Source organism: Rhipicephalus microplus, chromosome X (genome assembly GCF_043290135.1).
Source record: "Rhipicephalus microplus isolate Deutch F79 chromosome X, USDA_Rmic, whole genome shotgun sequence".
In the NCBI taxonomy this organism is placed as follows: domain Eukaryota; kingdom Metazoa; phylum Arthropoda; class Arachnida; order Ixodida; family Ixodidae; genus Rhipicephalus; species Rhipicephalus microplus.
This window is the reverse complement of record NC_134710.1, coordinates 34,957,043-34,976,894: the sequence shown is the minus strand read 5'-3', so window position 1 is coordinate 34,976,894 and position 19,852 is coordinate 34,957,043. Positions and strand designations below refer to the sequence as shown.

The window sequence follows — 19,852 nt, the reverse complement described above, 5'->3', positions numbered from 1 at the left end:
ATAATGAGGTTTGAGTGTATTAAAATGCACCATGCTTAAAAAAGCATTACCTAATTAGTGAGTGACTGAGGCTATCAACGGCACTCCTTTAGAAGTTGTATTTTATTCTGTGCAGTGTTATTGAGGGGACTCTATGATACATAAGTCACCTTTGTCCTTGTGTAATAGCCTTCTAGCACTTTAAGGTTCTAGCAGCAATGTGGTTCAATAGAATAGTTGCTATTTTCAGTATGATTGTTGTTGATGGCCTGGTTGTGATAGGTTCTTCCACTCGTATCTTATTGACCAGTATTTGTATTTATGTACATAAATATTTGTACATAATATTTATATACATAAATATTTGTATCTATGTACAAATATTTCACTCAGGACAGTGCATGTGTACATTGTGCATAAATTGTTATTGCTGATTCTTCACGTCACCAAAGTGTTGTTTATCAACTGTGAAGAACACCGTAGCAGCGTGTAAATCTTACTAGAATAAGTCGACAATGTGCATGTGTAAGCGAACAACACATAAGCCAGCAGTGAGGTGGAGTGCTCGTACAAGGTCAGGAGCAGCGTAAACGTTAATGTAGCTGATCAAACCTTTGCCAAAGTAATTTTGACGAAGCATCAAGGAAGCCTTTGTTGAGGACCCCTCAGCAAGGAAGCTTTTGCAATGATGTTAAGCAACCTGACCACAAAGAAGGCTTCCTTACTGACGTAAGGCATGTTTAATTGTTTGGGCCAGAAACAGCCTATATACAAGACATTATCATGGTATAACAAGCAAGAGGCTTAGTGAGTTGAAGAAGACCAACTGAAAGGCGGCACTACCGAGTGGTACTTTTCAACACGTGGGAAAAAACAAAAACAACAATTATACTTTGACGGAATAAAAAGCTACTGGATGGGCTTGAAATACAATTTGATGTCATACAGTCATGTTCTTGAGCAAAGTAAGTCTACCTGTGTGGGTCTTTTTTCCTGTATAGATTGGTTGACTTACATCACTGTTGGGTGATAGGAGGGCTCATTTTGCTGCCACCTTGAAAGCAAAATAAAATATGTGATTCCTTTTGGGGGGGGGGAATGAAAGTGTGCTGGTTGTGGCTAATGTGATGAACAAGCTTCTCATTTCGATTTCCACCACAATCTAAAAAAATTTTTGGTGGTAGATGATCTCTCTAAGGTGTGCTTGGTCGTGTTGAGACAGATTGGGGCATGCAGTGGGCATGGCTATGGTTATTAGCCTACAGTCAAATGGCATTAGCCATGAAAGCAAAGAGGAAGTCACGGGATGCTGAAAATAAAGAATGTTTGGACTGCCATGGCCATTTATTTGTGAAGCTTTCCTTTTCCATGGCTTTATGTGTGGATACCTATTGGAACAGGCTCGTGACATTGATGAATAGAGCAGTTAGCATGTTCAAGATGAAACTCTTTATTAGTCAACTTGTGCCCAGGACAGGAGTAGAACAGCTGCGCCATTGGGCCCTTGACTTGTTCATCTGTGCCATCCTGCCCCAAACCACCCCTGCTGCACCTAACTTGTGTATCAGCGCCATACTGCGCTGCAGCACCAGAATTTTGTTGTAAGGTGAAGCAGTCGTCAAGCCCCATTCCCAAAAATGTGGCTGAAACATTGTGTTTTTGGTTTCATCTAAATGGTTATAGTTTCAGTTTTATCTAAGCTGTGATCTCTCGAGCAGCAGCAGGGTCGCAATCACTGGCACACGTGCTATCATGGCAGGCATCAGCACGAATGGCTCATAAACCCTTCTATGTGCTGCGCTCTCAACATGAAGGGAGTCTGCAAAGCGAGCATCTCTTTCTAGCTCGGCCATACACTTTTACACCAACATTTTGCAGAGTTAAGCAATATCGTATCCAAAAGAGGTAGCTGCCAGCCTGCTTTACTTTGTATAACATTACAATTTGTTGCTATCGCATTTATTTCTTCACGCTTACAGTGAAACTAATTTTTTTTAACTTGATGACAGCAAAAGAAAAAGAAAGATGATGGTAACAATGTTCGAAAGAAGCGGGGGTGGTGTCCTGTTACCGGAACAGCCTATTAAAGACGAGTGCACAGGGCGGCTCATCAAGCACATTCATTCCCCCGCTGTGCTCCATTGTACGGCGCTTTTAGGCTCGACGATTGACGCTTGCATGTACAGGTTAAAAAAAATTGGCAGTTGCAGTGTGCTAAAAAAGTCAGTTTTACTGTAAAGGCAAAGGGATGAATGTGATAGCAACTAATTGTAATGTACCTGCCTCAAGAAAATATCTTATGCATAGGGGTAAACCTATACATTATATGGGACATGATGGCGATGGTAAAAACCCATCGAGAGTGTTCATATAATTGCTGTCGCAATAATTAGGACTAGTTACTTAAAAATAGCAAAAGAAGCACTCATTGCAGTGTAATTGATGTTGCAATAAGAATGGTGGAGGAAATAAAGATGAAAGCAAATGAATATGGGCATTTTAATTGTGCTTGGCTATGCATTTTCACTTGCAACTGGACTGAAATGCCCATGAAGAAATCTCTAGCTTTCATTTGATGAATTAAAGTGTTTTCTTGCAGTGTTGACTGTGCGATATTCTGAGGCGGTGCATGCTAACGGAGCCACTTTGGGCCTGTGCTACTATGCATTTGTGGCTGTGTCTTGTTAATGGGGAGATGGGAGTCGAACGCGCGTTTTTTGAGAAATTGCCTATTCTTTGTTTTTGTTTGCCACAAGTTTAGTTTCTCCACTCTAATGACAAAAATAAGCTAAAGAAATTAATTAAACTTAAAGAGGGTAAAATCGCTTTTAGAAAGCACAAGGTGGCTACTAAAAACAAAAAAAAGAGCTCATTGTCTAGTGTAACCTGGAAATCATCACCTGGCTGCTTGCCATTGCATTTCCCATGACGAGTTCACTAAAACCACATCCTTAAAATAACCATGAGCCAAGCTTTCATGATGGAAAAAATCATCTTAACCCTTTGCGGTCCATTGTCGGGCCCCGCCCGACAACACAACACGGCCGCAGCGGTCCGCTGTCGGGCACTGCCCGACACGCTTTCTCCTGATTGAATTGCGCCCGCATTTTTTTTTACTGTGCATGTTGCGCCACCTATTATAGAAGGCAAGAACTGCCTTGATTTCAGCTTTGTTTTTTTCACCAGATGGTGCAGTTTACGCGGTTGAACTCTTCGATAGTTCGAGTGACACGCAGCTCAGATTCGGCGCTGCTTGCAGCGAAATGGCCGCCTTTTCACCGAGTGCCTTCTACGGCGGTAATTCTGAAGCTTTTAGCGAAAGCGAAGACGATTTTAGTGATGAAGACAACTATGTGGCTCCATTGGATACCGAAGAAAGTGATTCTACAGAAGCCAGCGAGGAAGAAAACGAGGACGGTAGAGGCGGTGGAAACAACCAGAACAACACAGAACCACGTGGAACCAACTGGACAGCCTACTTGGATAATTTACCAGATTTTGACCCTCTTCCCTTTACTGTCCCAAACCCGGGATCTCAAGTAAGCTCTTCCAATGTAAAGTGCGAGTTAGACTACTTTCAGTTGTTCTTCATTGACCAGCTGATTGAGCAAATAGTGCGCGAAACAAACCGCTACGCCCGTGATAAAATCTCGAGTGCCGGTGTTCTTCAGCAGTACTCGATTTGGAATGACTGGGAAGATGTGCGCGTGGAAGAATTCAAAGCCTTCCTAGGGGTTATAGTGAACATGGCCTTGAACCCCAAACCAGAGCTGAAGGAATACTTTAGCAACGACCTCCTCAAGAAGATGCCTTTTTTCCCACACGTTTTCAAATGAAAAAGGTTTCTTCAAATATTTTGGATGCTGCACGTTGCACCAAGCCCACATACCTCTTCAGGTCCACCAACTCGTGAAAGCAAGATCAGGGATGTTGTGACCTACATAGATGCTAAATGCAGAGAGCATTTCAACGCCGGCCCCAAAATTTGCGTAGATGAAAGTACTGTCGGCTTCAAAGGCCGAGTCTCATTCAAGTGCTACAATCCCCAGAAGCCAACAAAATGGGGCATGCGCGTTTATGCGCTGGCTGACTGCCAAACAGGCTACATTTCGGCCTTTGAACCATACTACGGCAGCACAACAACTGATAGCCTCTGCCGTCCCGAGCTTCCCTTCACATGCAGGATTGTGCTCCACCTGCTGGAGAAAGTGGAGCAAGCTACACCGGGCAGTGGCTATCATCTGTATATGGACAGATTTTATACGTCCCCAATGCTTGCGGAAGAGTTACTTTCGCACAGTATTTTGCTAACTGGGACTGTGATGACAAATCGAAAACAAATGCCGCAGCAGCTCAAAAAAAAAGGTGAAGTGACGGCTTATCGCAGGGGAAACTCGTACATGGCACTTGCCTGGCGGGATAAGCGTCAAGTGACAATGCTAAGCTCAGCCCACAATGCGTCTACGAAAGAAGTGCCAAGGAAGATAGCTGGAGGAAAAACACTGACACTGAAGAAGCCTGTGGTGATATGCGACTACACTGAAAACATGGGTGCAGTGGACAGGGCCAATCATTACTGTGCAAGTTATGCATTTTCCCGGATGTCAATGAAATGGAGGAAGAAGCTTTTTTTTTAGCTTCTGGAAGTTTCGATAGTGAACAGCTTCATTTTGATGAGACTGCAGCTCCTGAAGCAGGGAGAGAAACAGCAGCGACACCTCCAGTACTCAAGGAACCTGATAGAGCAGCTGGTTGGTGACGCAAGGACCCGCGCTGGGAAGCGGGGCCCATCTGCAAGATTGGATTGCGAACAAAGGTTGGATGTAAAGCCCAATTTCATCTACAAGCTCCCTGGCCGAAGCAGCAAGGACTGCGCTGTTTGCAGTGACCGGAAAACAAAAGGGGGCAGGAGGGAAACAGTGTTCTTCTGCAAAACCTGGAGAAATAATCCCGGACTGCACCCAGGAGAGTGCTTTGAACGCTTCCACACACTGCCCAAGTATTGCTAAATAACTTGGGGACAAAGAGGAACTGACGAAATAAACAACCGCCAAGTTAATTTCCCACAGTTGTCGTTTTCTTTCGTGGTGCCTCAAACTAGTGAAATAGTTTCGGACCGGAACGGCCGGAAAGTGGGTAAAAGTTTGGGACCGCAAAGGGTTAATCTTGCATAGATGAGCTTTCACTTATACATTTGAAATGCTTTTTTTTTTTTAATATTCATTTTTGGGCAAATTCTGGAGTTTGTTTATCATGTTTATGGCAATTCTGATAGCCCGATTGGGATGAAATTTTACCCACATATTCCTAAACAAGTGAAAGGTGCAAGTATGTAGTTTTTTTTTTAATTTTGTCACATGTATATAATTATTACAAACCTAAAGTAAGCAATTAACATGGGCTGAGGATTCTAAAAATTCTCTCATTACAATTTTTCTAGTCCATTAAAATGCCTTATAAGCACTTTCTTGATAGTTATTTGCTTTCTAAAGTAAATGTGGAGCAATATGAGCTTTTACCGACTCAGAACTATAAAAGTTAAGAGGCATAAAAACATAAAAAGTTTGTCCAATACAAACTTTATACATAATTCTCATGGCACAAAACCAAAACTGTGTAACTTACTATAAAACTAATTGCATATTTAAAATGATAGAAGCATATATATATATATATATATATATATATATATATATATATATATATTTCATTCTCCTAGGCTACAGATTATTGAAACATTTTTTTTTTTTTTCAGAATCGCAACTCCTTTTAAAGGGGCTATGCAGCACTTTTTGAGCATGGTCAGAAAGTGCTGTTGATCGGTAGTCAAAGCTCCCGAGAACTCTCAAACCAAATATTATAGCGCAGCACATGGCCTACAATTTATAATAAATTCTCAAAGTCACCTAAAGATTGCTTACTCTTCTCTCAATAAATGACACTACAAGCTCAAAAATCACTCATTACAGCCACTGTGTCAGTTGCTGGCTTATTCGAGCATGGCGTCCTTAGTCTTCTCTGGAACCACTGCGGTAGGTTGCAACTTGATCACACGTGCTTGTAACTCCACTAGTACTGAATGGATTCTAAAGGCTTTTGCAATAGTGAATTCCATTGCTGCTTAAAAAAGTTTTGCAGGGCCCCTTTAAAGGTTGATTGATTTAGGGAGCAAGAAATTTCAAACATAGTCATAATATTAATTTTCTTGATTTTAAATGTATTTTAAAACACTATTCAATGCCTAATAAAGCAAGAGATATTAGCTTTTTTCCTAATGCATAATAAACCGGCCCTCCAAACCTGGACCTAACGTGCTGCTGTCTACATGTTGAGCAGGTCCCTTCCCAACTGGGCCAACTTGCAGCTGATGAAGGAGAACAGAGCAGCTGTGGATGTCGAAGAGTCACCTGAAGAAGTGCGGCTGCGCAACAAGAAAGAGTCTGAAATTCTCATTGGAAACTTGGCAAGCGGCACACTCATCCCTCCACATGAAATTCTCTCAGATGTGGCCCAGCTGCGTGTACTTGCTCAGCTACAGGAAAGCCTCGTAAGAATGTTGCTAAAAAGTTCTTTTGCTGACTGTGCATAATATAACCGAGTAATTTGAAAAAGCTGAGAGGCTTTTTTTTTGTTATGATTAAACCTTGTTTTTTTTTTACGCATATTGTCAGTCTTCCAGAAAGTATGGCCTTTCCACTAGTGCATAGTGCCCACGAATTGAAAAAAAACATTAAGACTACTGGTATATACAATATCTCCAGGTAACCACGCCATGTTGCTACAAATCTGGCTGCCAAAGGTAATGTTGGCTCTGATGTAAAGTGTACAAGTCGAAATGACACCAATTTGACACAAACTAAAAACGATAGAAATGAAGTAAAAGCACATGCATGGCTTTGCCCTAAATTTTTGCATTTCAATTCATGTGAGGCCGCCAGGGGGCTGAGGTGTGTAGTCGCACCTCACATAGGCTCCTGCTCTTTTTGCTATTTTCTGTGCAACCTTGCCTGGACACTGCTCGCGTTTAGTGACCTGGGATTCCTCACGTTGCAAGGCATCGTTTGACACCAGACTCATCGCAGTGAGTGTACTTTTTTACTAGATATTGAACTGTAAACATATTGTGCCTGCTCGCTGGGACGCGCCAAGGAATTCAGAGGACGCGCTGCACGCGAACGCCGCTGTGGCGACGGGCCTGCGAAACGAGCTGGACGCCAGCGTCTCGTTGGTGCACGAGCACGCTGCTCGCGCAACACAGAGACGCAGCGTCTGAGGTAAAGAGCTCTCATGGAAACGCAGACGTCTAACCCACGTCAAGAAAACCCGAGTACGATGCAAGTGGACAACACAGAGGGTAACTCAAGAACGGCATCACAATGGACGTTTGATGAAAATAGTGGCAAAACGACAGGCAAAGCCCACATTGAGTGGCTTCAAGCTGGCCGTAAAGGCAGGTCAGCCAAAGAAGAAAAGTCAGCCGAAGAACGAGCTACGCAACCTGTGAAGCCAGATGCCGAATCTCAACCGCAACGTCAATGCAGCACTAGGATGCGGCCATTCCCTACTGATGACTTCAAAATGGTATTCCGCCCGCAACCAGGACTAGATCTTTCAAAACGAATACTCATCGAGATTACACATGCCATCGGAAGATCCAGTGGCTTGGCCCAGCAGGACTTCTATGACCATGTGCGAGTGCAGGTGCAAAAAGTAGAGAATGTGATCATCGCAAGCACAGCAAGTACTGAACGAGCTTCCAAACTGCAAAGTATAAATGCTATACAGCTCGGTGGAGTAATATATCAAGTGAATCCGCACATTCGACACCCCGATGATGGGTACCGCGGAGTGATCTACGGCCTCGAACCAGGAACAAGCCCCACAAAGATTGTTACAGGACTTCGCGTGGACCCAAGATACCACGTCCTTGGCCCGCGCATGCTGGGATCTTCCACAGCTGCAGTTAACACTTTCGACGGGCAGCACGTTCCTTTTTACGTGACGCACCTCAGTGGAGACTACCGATGCAAGCCATACCGGAAGTCCATCCAATATTGCCGAACCTGCGGCGCCCTAGGTCACCGACAAGACATCTGCCCTCAGCCGAAAGCGAACTTCTGCTACAAATGCGGCCACGACAAGGACACAGAACCACATGACTGCCAACCGATGTGCAAGACCTGCGGAGAAGACCATGAGACTGCTGGAAAGGAATGCAAGAAGAAACTCCGCAGCAACCCCCCTCCTTATCAAGTAAGACGCCACCAGCTCGATAACGCCCGCGCCCGTGAGAATCACTGGAGTGCTTGCACCAATGATTTACCCGGGTCAGTTATCACACCAGAAACTTCACGGGCCCCCTCTTTTCCCCCAAAATTTGACCGAAGTCGCTCTCGCTCTAAGAAAAAAGGTCGCTCTGGATCCCGCACACCATCACGGTCTCGCTCCGTTAGGGGAATCAGTTACGCCGCCGCGGTGACCGGTAGTGACGGACCCAGTTCTCTAAATACTACAAGTGCCTAGACCATCTCGCCTGCTCAGACAGCGACCATCCGGGCTCTAGAAAATAAAGTCCAAGATCTACAACGGAGGATACAACAACGCCCACCAGCCGAGTGTAGCACACTAGAACTTGACGACAGCATACTAAAACAGACGGAAGCCAGAATAATGAAGCGGGTAGAAGAAAGGCTGTAAGCACATAAAGCGAAGATGCCCGACCTCGTCGAACGACGCCTTGAAGCTTTCGAGAAAGCCCTCACTGCGAAACTCCTCGCATCCATAGACACAACCATAGAGAAAGTGGTTACTAAAATTATGGAAAAAGTAGACCCACTGACCCGTACTGTAAGCACGCTCGACGCCAAGCTTGATGGCTTCATGGCACAACAGCATAACTTCATAACATATGCATACAAAAATTTCGTTACCCATGAGCAGCTGGTAGAGCAATCAGGGACCAAGTGGAAAGAGCGAAAAATTTTAGGGGATGAAACTGCAGCGGAAATTCGATCTACAGCACCAAACGACCGGCACCAGGCGGAAATCAACTGCCAGAATGGCAGCTCCCACACATAGACAATCTGAGCCACTCCCCACTCTTCGAATTTGGCACTGGAATTGCAGATACTACAGACCTCGTTCTGCAAACTTGCAAGAATATGTTAAAACAAATAATCCAGATATGATCGCGTTGCAGGAAACCCACACAGAAAAAATCAAGCTCCCTGGCTACAGCACTCTCACATGCACACCCCGCACCGCAATTCTAGTCAAGAAGACTCTAATTGCACAGGCTCATGAAATTGGACATTGGCATCGAACACACCATCGTGGAGATAATCCCCACTCGGAAGACTCAACAAAGCTTATACCTGGCCAACATTTACAGTCCTCCGCGGGAGCAGTTACACCAATACGACGACTTCGTCCACGAGCTCCGTCAAATGGTTAACGGCAACCGACTCGTCATGGTTGGGGACTTCAATGCTCCACACGCGGCCTGGGGCTATCACAGCACCACCAAGAAGGGGGCGCGTGTTCACGACGCTGCGCAGCAACACGGTCTGACGCTGTGGAATGACTTGCTCCATCCAACCCGAGTTGGCAACAGCGTCTCGAGGGATACTAATCCTGATCTCACGTTCACTAGAGACGTGCACAACACAACGTGAACAAGGCTACCAGACACTCTAGGGAGTGACCATCACATAATTCAAATAGAGGTCGAACAGGCTCACCGCTCGCTCAAGACAGGAAAAGCTCGGCTCACGGACTGGACCGCCTACAGGAATTAGCTTGATGATGATTCGACTATCGAAGACATTGAAGCCTGGTTAAACAGTATTGTAAGTGTTGCTGACGGACATACCAAAACGATACACTCGAGGGATACTAATCCTGATCTCACGTTCACTAGAGACGTGCACAACACAACGTGAACAAGGCTACCAGACACTCTAGGGAGTGACCATCACATAATTCAAATAGAGGTCGAACAGGCTCACCGCTCGCTCAAGACAGGAAAAGCTCGGCTCACGGACTGGACCGCCTACAGGAATTAGCTTGATGATGATTCGACTATCGAAGACATTGAAGCCTGGTTAAACAGTATTGTAAGTGTTGCTGACGGACATACCAAAACGATACACTTGAACAAGGACAATCCGGCAGTCGATAATCATCTCCTTCACCTATGGGAAGCTCGAAGATCGCTTATTAAACGATGGCAACGGCAAAAGCTCAACCGCAAGCTGAAGCGCCGCATCGCCGTACTCACTAGACAGGCACAGGAGTACGCCGAAAACCTTGCGAGCCAGAACTGGCGGTCCTTCCGCGACAAACTTCAAGGGACATTGAGCACAAAGAAGACTTGGCGCATTCTTCGAGCCCTGATTGACGACACCCTCACCAAAACTAACCAAAGAAATACAATTAAGCGGCTCATACACTACTATGAGGGCACAGAGCACCAGTTACTCCAAGAACTTCAAGCAAAACTTTGTGGCTCGGCTAACCAGGAAGCTACCTCCATCAACAATTCGACGCCCAGGGAGTACCGAGGAGCACTGAACGAAGCACTAGACCAGTCTTTCACGCTGGCAGAGCTACACGCGGCCCTTGCTAAGCTTACGCGCAACACAAGCCCGGGAAAAGACGGAGTGACCAATAAGCACCTACGACAGCTACCGCCTCGGGTGTTGACGGCGCTCCTTCGGAACTATAACGACTGCTGGAGGAAGGGCGAGCTACCACAAGCCTGGAAGCACTCAGAGGTGACCATGGTACCCAAGCCAAACAAGCCAATCCCGATTGCGAATCTTCGTCCCATTTCCCTTACATCTTGCGCTGGGAAACTCTTTGAGCACATGGTAAACGAGCGGCTCACCACACATCTCGAAGACAATGGTCACTATCCGAACACCATGTTCGGCTTCCGCCAAATGCTCAGCACACAAGACGTCCTCTTGCAGATAAAGGAAGATATTCTTCTCTGCTTGAGCAAGCACAGTAAGTCATCTGTTCTAGTTTTGGACGTAAAGGGCGCATTTGACAATGTGAGCCACGAAGCCATTCTGCGTAGCCTGGAAGATGTCGGCTGCGGTGCCAAGACATACGCCTATATGCTGGCTTACCTCACCAACCGCACTGCCACTGTAGGGATTGCCAATATCAGGAGCGAACTTTTTCAACTCCCTAACAAAGGCACGCCGCAGGGCTCAGTGATATCACCAGTGCTTTTCAACTTGGCCCTCCTTAAGCTCCCACGTCTCTTGGACGCTGTCCCTGGGATACATCACGCGTTATACGCCGATGATATCACTATGTGGACAAGAGGTTCAAGCACGGGTGAACAGGAGGACCGACTTCAAGAGGCGATTAACATTACTGAAGGATATCTCAAGACTTACGGCCTCCAATGTGCTCCGGAAATGTCGGAACTGTTAGTACTTGCGGCACGCACCCGGGGTAGACCACCAAGCTACGACACTCCTGACCCACAAGTCTTTCTACAGGGAGTCCAAATACCACAAGTTGACACGCTTCGAGTCCTTGGACTACACATACATAAAGATGGGTCTGGCTCCGCTGCCCTACCCCGGCTGCAGAACACTGTGACACAGCTCACCCACCTAATCCGAAGGGTGGCTAATCGCCGCAGTGGCTTCAAAAAGCGCGACACCCTAAAAATGATACAAGCTCTCCTTTACAGCCGCATAACGTACGGAACTCCCTACCTCAACCTGAAGACAGCGGAGAAACAAAAACTTAATCTGCTGATACGAAAGGCTACAAAGCTTGCCCTAGGACTGCCGCCAGCCGCCTCCACTGACCGACTGCTTCGCATGGGAGTTCATAATACGTGGGAAGAACTCACCAAAGCACACCTCATCAACTAGGTTGAGAGACTCAAGCTGTCACTCACAGGGCAAGCCGTGCTTCGACGCACAGGATACCAGACCACTCTAGAACCCAACGAAGAACGCAAAGGCAAAATACCGACACAGCTGCGAGAAAGCCTTGAAATTCAGCAGATCTCTCAGAACATGCATCCTCAACATCACCGAGAAAGGCGGCTCGCCAGGGTTAACATGATCCGGAAAAAACATGGCAATGACCAGCAGGCGCGATACGTGGACGCAGCCAAATATCCAAGACGTAATGCCTTCGCGATTACCGTCGTAGATTACAAGGGCGCGGTACTGGCATTGGCGACTATCCTCGCCAAACGTGCGGAAACAGCTGAAGAGGCTGCTATAGCACTCGCCACCCAGACAAGTGAGGATCCCATCGTGGTCTTTACCGACTCACAAACAGCAGCACGGAACTACCTGAAAGGCAGGGTCTCCACGGTGGCGATTAGGCTACTAAAGCGCATGGACAATCCTCCTCCCTACACATGCATCGTGTGGATTCCGGGTCATGAAGGTCTCGAGGGAAATGAAGCGGCACACACCGCAGCCCGCGAATGCGTCAACCGGGCATTCCCATACAAGATCCGAGGCACCTCCCACTCAACAACAGAATCAGAAACAAGAGAAGCCATACCACTAACGTACCATGCATTACTGCAACATTATCGGCTCGAACGCAGGTTATACCCCCCGCCACATCCAAAACTCACAAGAGACGAAGGGACTGACTATAGGCGTCTTCAAAGCAACACGTTCACACACGGCGTACTATTGCACCATATGAGGCCAACGTTGCACAGCTACATCTGCCCTCACTGCAATGTGGCAGACACTCTGGCGCACCTCCTACTGCAGTGCAAAGTAAGCGTCCCAAGACTACGAGCAGCAGCACCAGATGCGGACCAAGACCTCCTCAGTGAAGCGTGGGAGGCTGCGATCTCCCAGCCGGACCTGGTCGAGCAGCGTCGACTCGTCGCTCGAGCTCGGCGGGCTGTCCAGGCCAGAGGGTTCCTGGAATAAGGGACCCTCCCACCTTCACTCACAAGCTTCTTTCAATAAATGTTTTCTCTCTCTCCTCTCTCTCTCTCTCCTCTCTCTCTCTCTCTCTCTCTCTCAATTCATGTACTGTGCATGAGTTCTTCAGGGTTTCCATCAACAGCATCTTCAAGTTTTGTGAGGGGTCAGAACATGTCCAGCCATATTTTCTTTTTCCCTGATCACTTTCCAAGACTTATAATAAAGAATAAATTATGCATAGCATTTTGAACTATCCTACGCCACACCTGCACATCAACATTGTTTGCCTTTGAGTGTTGAGACCCTTGTGAAAGCAGTGCACAAGACCAAGTTGCGTACTCCTGAAGGCCAATGCGAAATAGTGATAAATTTTTTATATTCGGATTTGCAAACAAAGTACAGTTTATAGAATGTGAGTAGGAATCGATTTAAAAATTGATTCCTACTCACTTCTTATGTACTGGGCTTGTTGGGAAGAGGCACTTTTGAGATTTGTGGTTCCTGTCTGATCAATTCTTGTAGCTGATAGGTGGTGATATTGGCACATTCACTCATTATTTGTGGTAGGTGTGTTGGTGTTGACGTGGCACAGTTTTGACATATGCTGGTTTGGAAACCTTCCTGTGTCGGACATTATCAATAGATTCAGCAAATGTTTTAATGGCAATAAAAATAGCCTTTTGGGTCTCGCATTGCAGTTGGTATGCAGTCAAACCCACATATAATGATACTGGTTTTAATAGTATATCTGTTATAATACAGTTGACTCTCATTAATTCAAACTCGAAGGGACCTCTGAATTTTGTTTGAATTATCAAGAACTTTGAATTATCAGAAGCTCTCATATAGATGACTCTGGGCAAGGTGACACCACACATTATGATTAGGCATTTATTTTATCACATTTAAAAAATTTTTCTAGTGTTTTTAAATCTGAACTGCACGCAATGGAGAGAAAGTGAAGGTGGAACGTCCACAAGTTTATTGGCCATTTCCTTCTTGATCGGACCTTTTAAAGAAATCGTGAATTGCCAACTGCTTCTATGCTATAAGTATGTGCCTTCAGCTCAAAGCTCTCTATGCCAGTTGAGAAGCATCATGGTTTACCGTGCGTGTGATTTGCTTCAAACATTTCTTTACTAGCAAAGCCTTTTTCCTTGAAGGCCCGAGGTGCTTATTTTTCATTTTTAGACTGTTAGGATTATATAAGCATGCAAATTTTAAACAGTAGTGGGAAAGCAGCAGATATTTTCTGGTAAGAAACTGCATAAAAGGTATGAGTTAACCAAATTATGGATTTTGAATTAAGAGGTTTTTTAAATAATAAAAGAATAGGGGGCTAACCAAAAAATTAAATTTTGTTTGAATTAACTGAAAGTTTGAATTATCAGAGTTTTAATTATGGCGAGTCTACTGTAATGAGAAGCTGCTGCACCATCAATTTTTGTATGCTTTTCTAGTGTGCAATAACCAGCTTACAGTAATGCACACATGCTGCATTATCGGTTATATATTTATGTATTCTGGCTGTTGGATGTCCATACCAAAAAGCAATGGTATGGGAAATCCTTGAACAGAGAGAAGAAAACAAGACATTCAGGCTTCCGATTCCCCGCCCACAACCCGTACGTCCCCCAGTGTCTCTTTGTATTTGCAGTATGCTTCACCGTATAGCATTTTGGCATTGCGGTAAAGCTGACTTTTGAACTTCGCTATGGCGTTGGAAGCAGTAGTGGCTTGTATACATACATTTCACAACATGTGTTTTTAGTAAAAAGTTGAGACTTGGAAGAGTTTCAGCATCCGAAATTTCAGGCATCAAGCATTGGCTCTATGGGGCTTGTGGCAGACCTTAGAAAGCGTCCGAATAATAATCACATATGAGAAATCGGCAGCTTTGTCATCCTTATCACTGGTGTGCATTAGCATACCCCATTCGATATAGTAGCTTTCAGACAACATTTGCCATTACCTATTTCGCATTTTTTTGTGTAACCCATTTATAACAATTATCAGTTATGAAAGTGAACTTTCGTGACACTTGAGTATTTTTATGAATGGGTTCGACTGCATTGAAAACTATTCCCTAGCGATAGTTGCCTGTTAAGTGTTAACAAAAAATAGTTGATTTTCATACGTCCGGTCCTTTGTTTACGTGTTAGTTTTGTTTATGGTGCAAAGTGCATAAAGCTGGTTGCAGTATGGTTCCCATCTGCTGTGTTATGGTACGTAGAGTGGCACAAGAAAAATGAATAGGCTGTCTCTGTGTGAGAGGTTCTCAAACTTGTAGGCTTTGGGGAACTCCAACGGCTTTTCCAGAGTGCTATGGAACTCTTATCTTTTTTTTTTTTTAGTACAAAGATTATGAAAAGTGGGGAATGGGCAGAAGGGGGAGGGTGATGGTGCTTCTTAATAAGCGCGTCCACAGCAATAACACTATTCTCATTGGCCTGTTATCATCAATATCAAAGGCTATTCCTGGTAATGTGGAACTCGCAATGTAATACATGGACTTAATATTAATGAGGACCAGCAGACAATAACAAGTTCTCATTATTATTGTATCTAAGAAAAAAAGAGACCTTAAATTTTCATGTCTTTCCTTAACACAGACTTGTGATTAATTCGCCCCCCCCCCCCCCCCAAACGAGTCGCATAAAGTGACCGCAGACTATACACTTTATCTGAGGTACCATGCGCCATAAGCGATTTCTTCACTCAAATAAAGCACTAGATGTACAGATGCCCATTTTATTTTTGTGAGCAAAGATGCCATTTCTAATGAATTGAAGATGAAAAGTGCAAATTTTTGTTGTTGTTTTTCTCTAACCTAGGAATGGCTGAGCTCACGAATTCAAAGCATGGCTACTTGTGTCATGCACATAGAAAAACAACGAGGATCAACTTGCGCTCTTGCTTCTCCAAAGGAATCGGTGTGTACACCTTTGATACTTACAGCATTTTCCTAAAATAGCCCTGTTATTGTGTGATCTGCCCCTGTCTGTACTGAACTTGATACTATTATGTTAGTATGCTCACACTTATTTCCCACTTCACAAAAACTTAATGTTAAGCCCGCTTATAACGAACCTGAGCCTGACGTGGCACCCGTTTGCTGTATCTCAAGTTCGTAGGAAATGAAACACTGCTTTTTAAAAGTTGCGAGTGAAAACACCAACTTTTTTTTGCCCAAAAAAGTCCGTAATGCATTTGTTTTGAAGAGCAGAAGCGATAAGAGGCGTCTCGAGTTTATTTCAAACGGCAGCGTGCTCGTTTGCCGAGACCCGTGCCATTAGCTGCATGAGGCACTGGCTCCAAAGTTTCGTCATTCTCGCAATCCGATTCCTCCAAGTCGCTCTTGCCGCGTACTTCATTCACAATGACCTAATTCGTGCACAGTTCCGCGGTGTCGGCATCATCATCATCAGTAATGAAACCATCGCAACAGATGTCCTACCCGCTCTTCCATGTCTGAGTCGACAACGCGCTGCCTCAGATTGCCGCCGCAGAGGTCCCGTTTGGAAGCTTCAGTATCGGCATTGGGCCCGACGTCGACGACGAAGTCGGCCTCGCGAAAACAGTTTCGCGTGCATGTAGCGTCACCGCCGCCCACGAAATAAGACATGCACACGCGACACATATACCAAAACGCGTGGAACAGCACTGGGCCTGTTTCTAGTCAGAAAATGACACTAATTCGAGCCAGCGTGACTGGCATCGCATAGTGCTGGAGACGGGCGAAGGGGTTGTGATCAAGACAGGAGAGCAGATTTGCAGAGAAGGGCAAGGAGTTGCGATAGAGTGAAGAGAGGGGAGGCTACGACGGGAGGGTGACCTTGAAAACCAAAACACGTTGGGAAGCAGGCAGGTCAGATAGCTTGCTTGAAAGGTCCGCGAAACGCGCAACTCGCTCGTAGAAAAACTTGAAAGAGTGCCTGCACGCGCAGAAGTCAAAGCACAGTGGCCTGGATCAGCGTGCGGGGCGGTGTTCAAAGAATCATCGGCCGTGGTCAAAAAATCGCTTTGTTGCGCCGGCGGGCTTGCGTGGCCTCACTGACTTCTATATTTTTTTATTTGTTTCACACAAATGGAGAGCCGCTTTTGCGCTTCCACTCGCAGGGAAGGCAGCGCTCAGCTGAAAGTGAAGTGAGCGAAAACAGGTCATAAACACGAAACGAATTGCAAATTAGCAAGGTCGGTAGGATAGCATACGCGCGTGCACTAGACGCAGACGATCGGATACAGTCGGTGGCTGACGATGTTGGCAAATGGTCTGGTCACTCCAGGCCGGCGACGCCAACGACAGCACCAGCGATCAAAAACAGGGGAGATAGCTGACCGTTCTTCGAAAGATCAGTGGCAGTGTGAAAACACGGGCCTCGTCTGGCGATGTGGGGTGTTCAGAGTAGTGGGGGGACAGAGGACGGAGGGGTGCGTAACAAAAAGCAGTCGGGGAGAGCGGCAACTAGAGGGGCGCAGAGGCAGGGTCGCCGTTTAACAATAAGAATGTATGGGCACCTCGCCGATGCCTGATCGGTGGTCGGAAGTGGTTTCCCGGGAAGTCGGCAGAGCGCCGACCCTGTTCGCTGTAACCAATCGGCGGCGCTCGGAAACGTTTGTTGTAAGTGCGATTTTGTGCCATTGAACCAATTAATATTTTCACGGTCATGCGGATATTGTTCGTTTTAAGCGAAAGTTCGTTTTAAGTGGGGCTGTTATATGTGGGCTCGGCTGTATTGGAGTAGGGTAAGTAATAAAATACTTAAATAAGAACTAGTACAACAGCCCTCCACCTTGTCCCATTGTAAATTATGGTTATAAATTGAAAGCTATAAAATGCCTCTAAAGGATCACTGAAACACTTTTTGAGCATAATTCAGTGATGATTACGCTTATTTGCAATGAACAACACAGTCTAGTATGCGTTAATGAAAGTCGGAGCGATCAGAAGAAGCCTTTCTTCACAATAACAGCTCCTTACACCAGCCAAAACCACTCACGGCGCACGATAAAAGCGGGAAAGCGTCGTCTACTCTGACCGCCGGCACTCCGCTCTCCCATAATGCCCCAGCGCCGATCAACCAAGGGAAGGCGCGGCGCTGTGATTTCTGGAAAGGTTCGTTGTGCCGAGCCAGAAAGTTGTGAGGCGATGTCTAGTGCCGTGGAATCATGAAAAAATCAGTCACCTGTAGCGCTGTTCTATACTTGAGAATGCTACCAACTTTGCTCAGTTTGTTGCTCCACCCATGGGTGCAACATGCAGCCCCATGTTAAAAATATATAAGGAGAGAAGCGGATAGATGATCATTAAGGTATTTATTGCTCTTCCTTTATAGAAGAATGTGGGCTTCCACCAATACACCAGAGTTTGAAAATATCAGTTTGAGTATTGAATAGGAAGTTTTTTGTCTTAATGTTTGTGGCCAATACTGAATGATTGGCAGCGAGTGTGTTTTGCTGTAATGAATCAAGAATATGTTAAGAGGAAGTTCAGCACACTACTCCACTTTGAAAGCTCTTTCAGAGAAGACAGATTGATCTGCGATAATCTTTTATATTACTATTACACAGATGATGTAAAGCAAGGTCGCTGCCTACGCAAGTCTCAAATGAAGCCATGTATGGCTTGGGGTGAAGTGCGTTTCCAGAGTTCTGCCTTGGTGTTGCCTCCCTCGAGCTGAAAAACTTTCATTCAGAATTGTTAAAAAATTGAATGTGCTTATTGCATACCTCCTAACTCTTCAGATTATCCCATAAAATGTACGAATTTTGACTGTGCTTACGATTTTACGAATCTTGTTTGAAGTGTTACGAAAAATATTTTGTTTTTGATAAACATTACTAAAATAGCATGGCCTCCGCAATTGGCTATGGTGCATTGCCGTAGCTAGTCGCGGAAGCCACAAAAACAGCATTGTGCTATATTCCGCCACCAGGAGAGAACAATATGTATTAGTTTTATCATCATCACATACCTGCGAAGTTTCCCGTATTGTCCGGGAGACTCGGATTTCGATGGTTTCTTCCGTTTGTACGGTTGCCATGAATATCTCCCGGAAATCTAAATTTGTGTGCGAGATGTGGCCGCATTGACAGAAGTGCAAGTCAGTCTGTTCCAGGCTTTTTGAGAGCCGACCACATTTTGTTTTAAACGAAATTGAAAGGCGCTCATGTAAACGTACAGTAGAGTCTCACTGATGTGGAGCCGCGGCAGCTACAAATTGGTGAAATTCTCAAGCCAAATTCATGTGTCCATTGGGCCAATAGTACTGCAACCGTCGAATGAAGGCCGATCGACAGCAGCGTGCTCGAACTTCGGAAGTATGCATGCGACCAGCGCACGCACTATCTTCTACAGTGCATGTGGTTGTCGTTGCCACAACTGCTGTGGACGAAACCGCAGTAGTTCAACATGATTATGTATGGGGACGACTACTGACAGAACTCTAAAAGCGTACTTACGCCCAACCCTCGACCAGTCAAAGCAACACTACTTTCCGCAAAGTCTGTTGGACAAAACCGCGGCAGTTGTGATCATAGATAGCATAAAACGACTTAGTTTTGAAGGCACTTGGATTGAAAACAAAGCTGATATTTGCTGTAACCGTCACGGCGATGTGATAGCGATCTACGAGCTCAGAGCACTCGTGGCTGACGCAGCGGTAGATTAAAGGCGGTAAAGATGTAAAAAAGGCTAGAAGCGTTTTGGAATTCCTGTCCTGAAAATCTAATAGCGAGCAAAGCTAAAGCTTTGACCCACGCTTTCGTGGCAGCCAGCTGCGCCGTCCCATTCGTTCACTTGTGAAGACATACGCGAGTTGTTTTGACGGAAATTGATTTTATGGCTATAGTTGTTTTGATGACGCAAAATTTTAGGAGAATTTGCGCTCCCCCTTTGAGACTCTCACCTTAGTGGAAAACCCTACCCTTGTGTGTTCGGC

General features: G+C 45.4%; 1 protein-coding gene across 2 annotated transcripts in view; it reads left to right on the top strand.

Annotated features, from left to right (window-relative positions):
* Sec8 (exocyst complex component secretory 8) overlaps positions 1-19,852 on the top strand; it is a 117,125-nt gene that overhangs the window by 80,518 nt on the left and 16,755 nt on the right. For both annotated transcript variants that reach the window (XM_037426751.2, XM_075876189.1), the window contains 2 exons: positions 6,316-6,526; positions 15,746-15,844. In XM_037426751.2, coding sequence (XP_037282648.2) covers positions 6,316-6,526; positions 15,746-15,844 — 310 coding nt within the window. The remainder of the gene's footprint in view (positions 1-6,315; positions 6,527-15,745; positions 15,845-19,852) is intronic.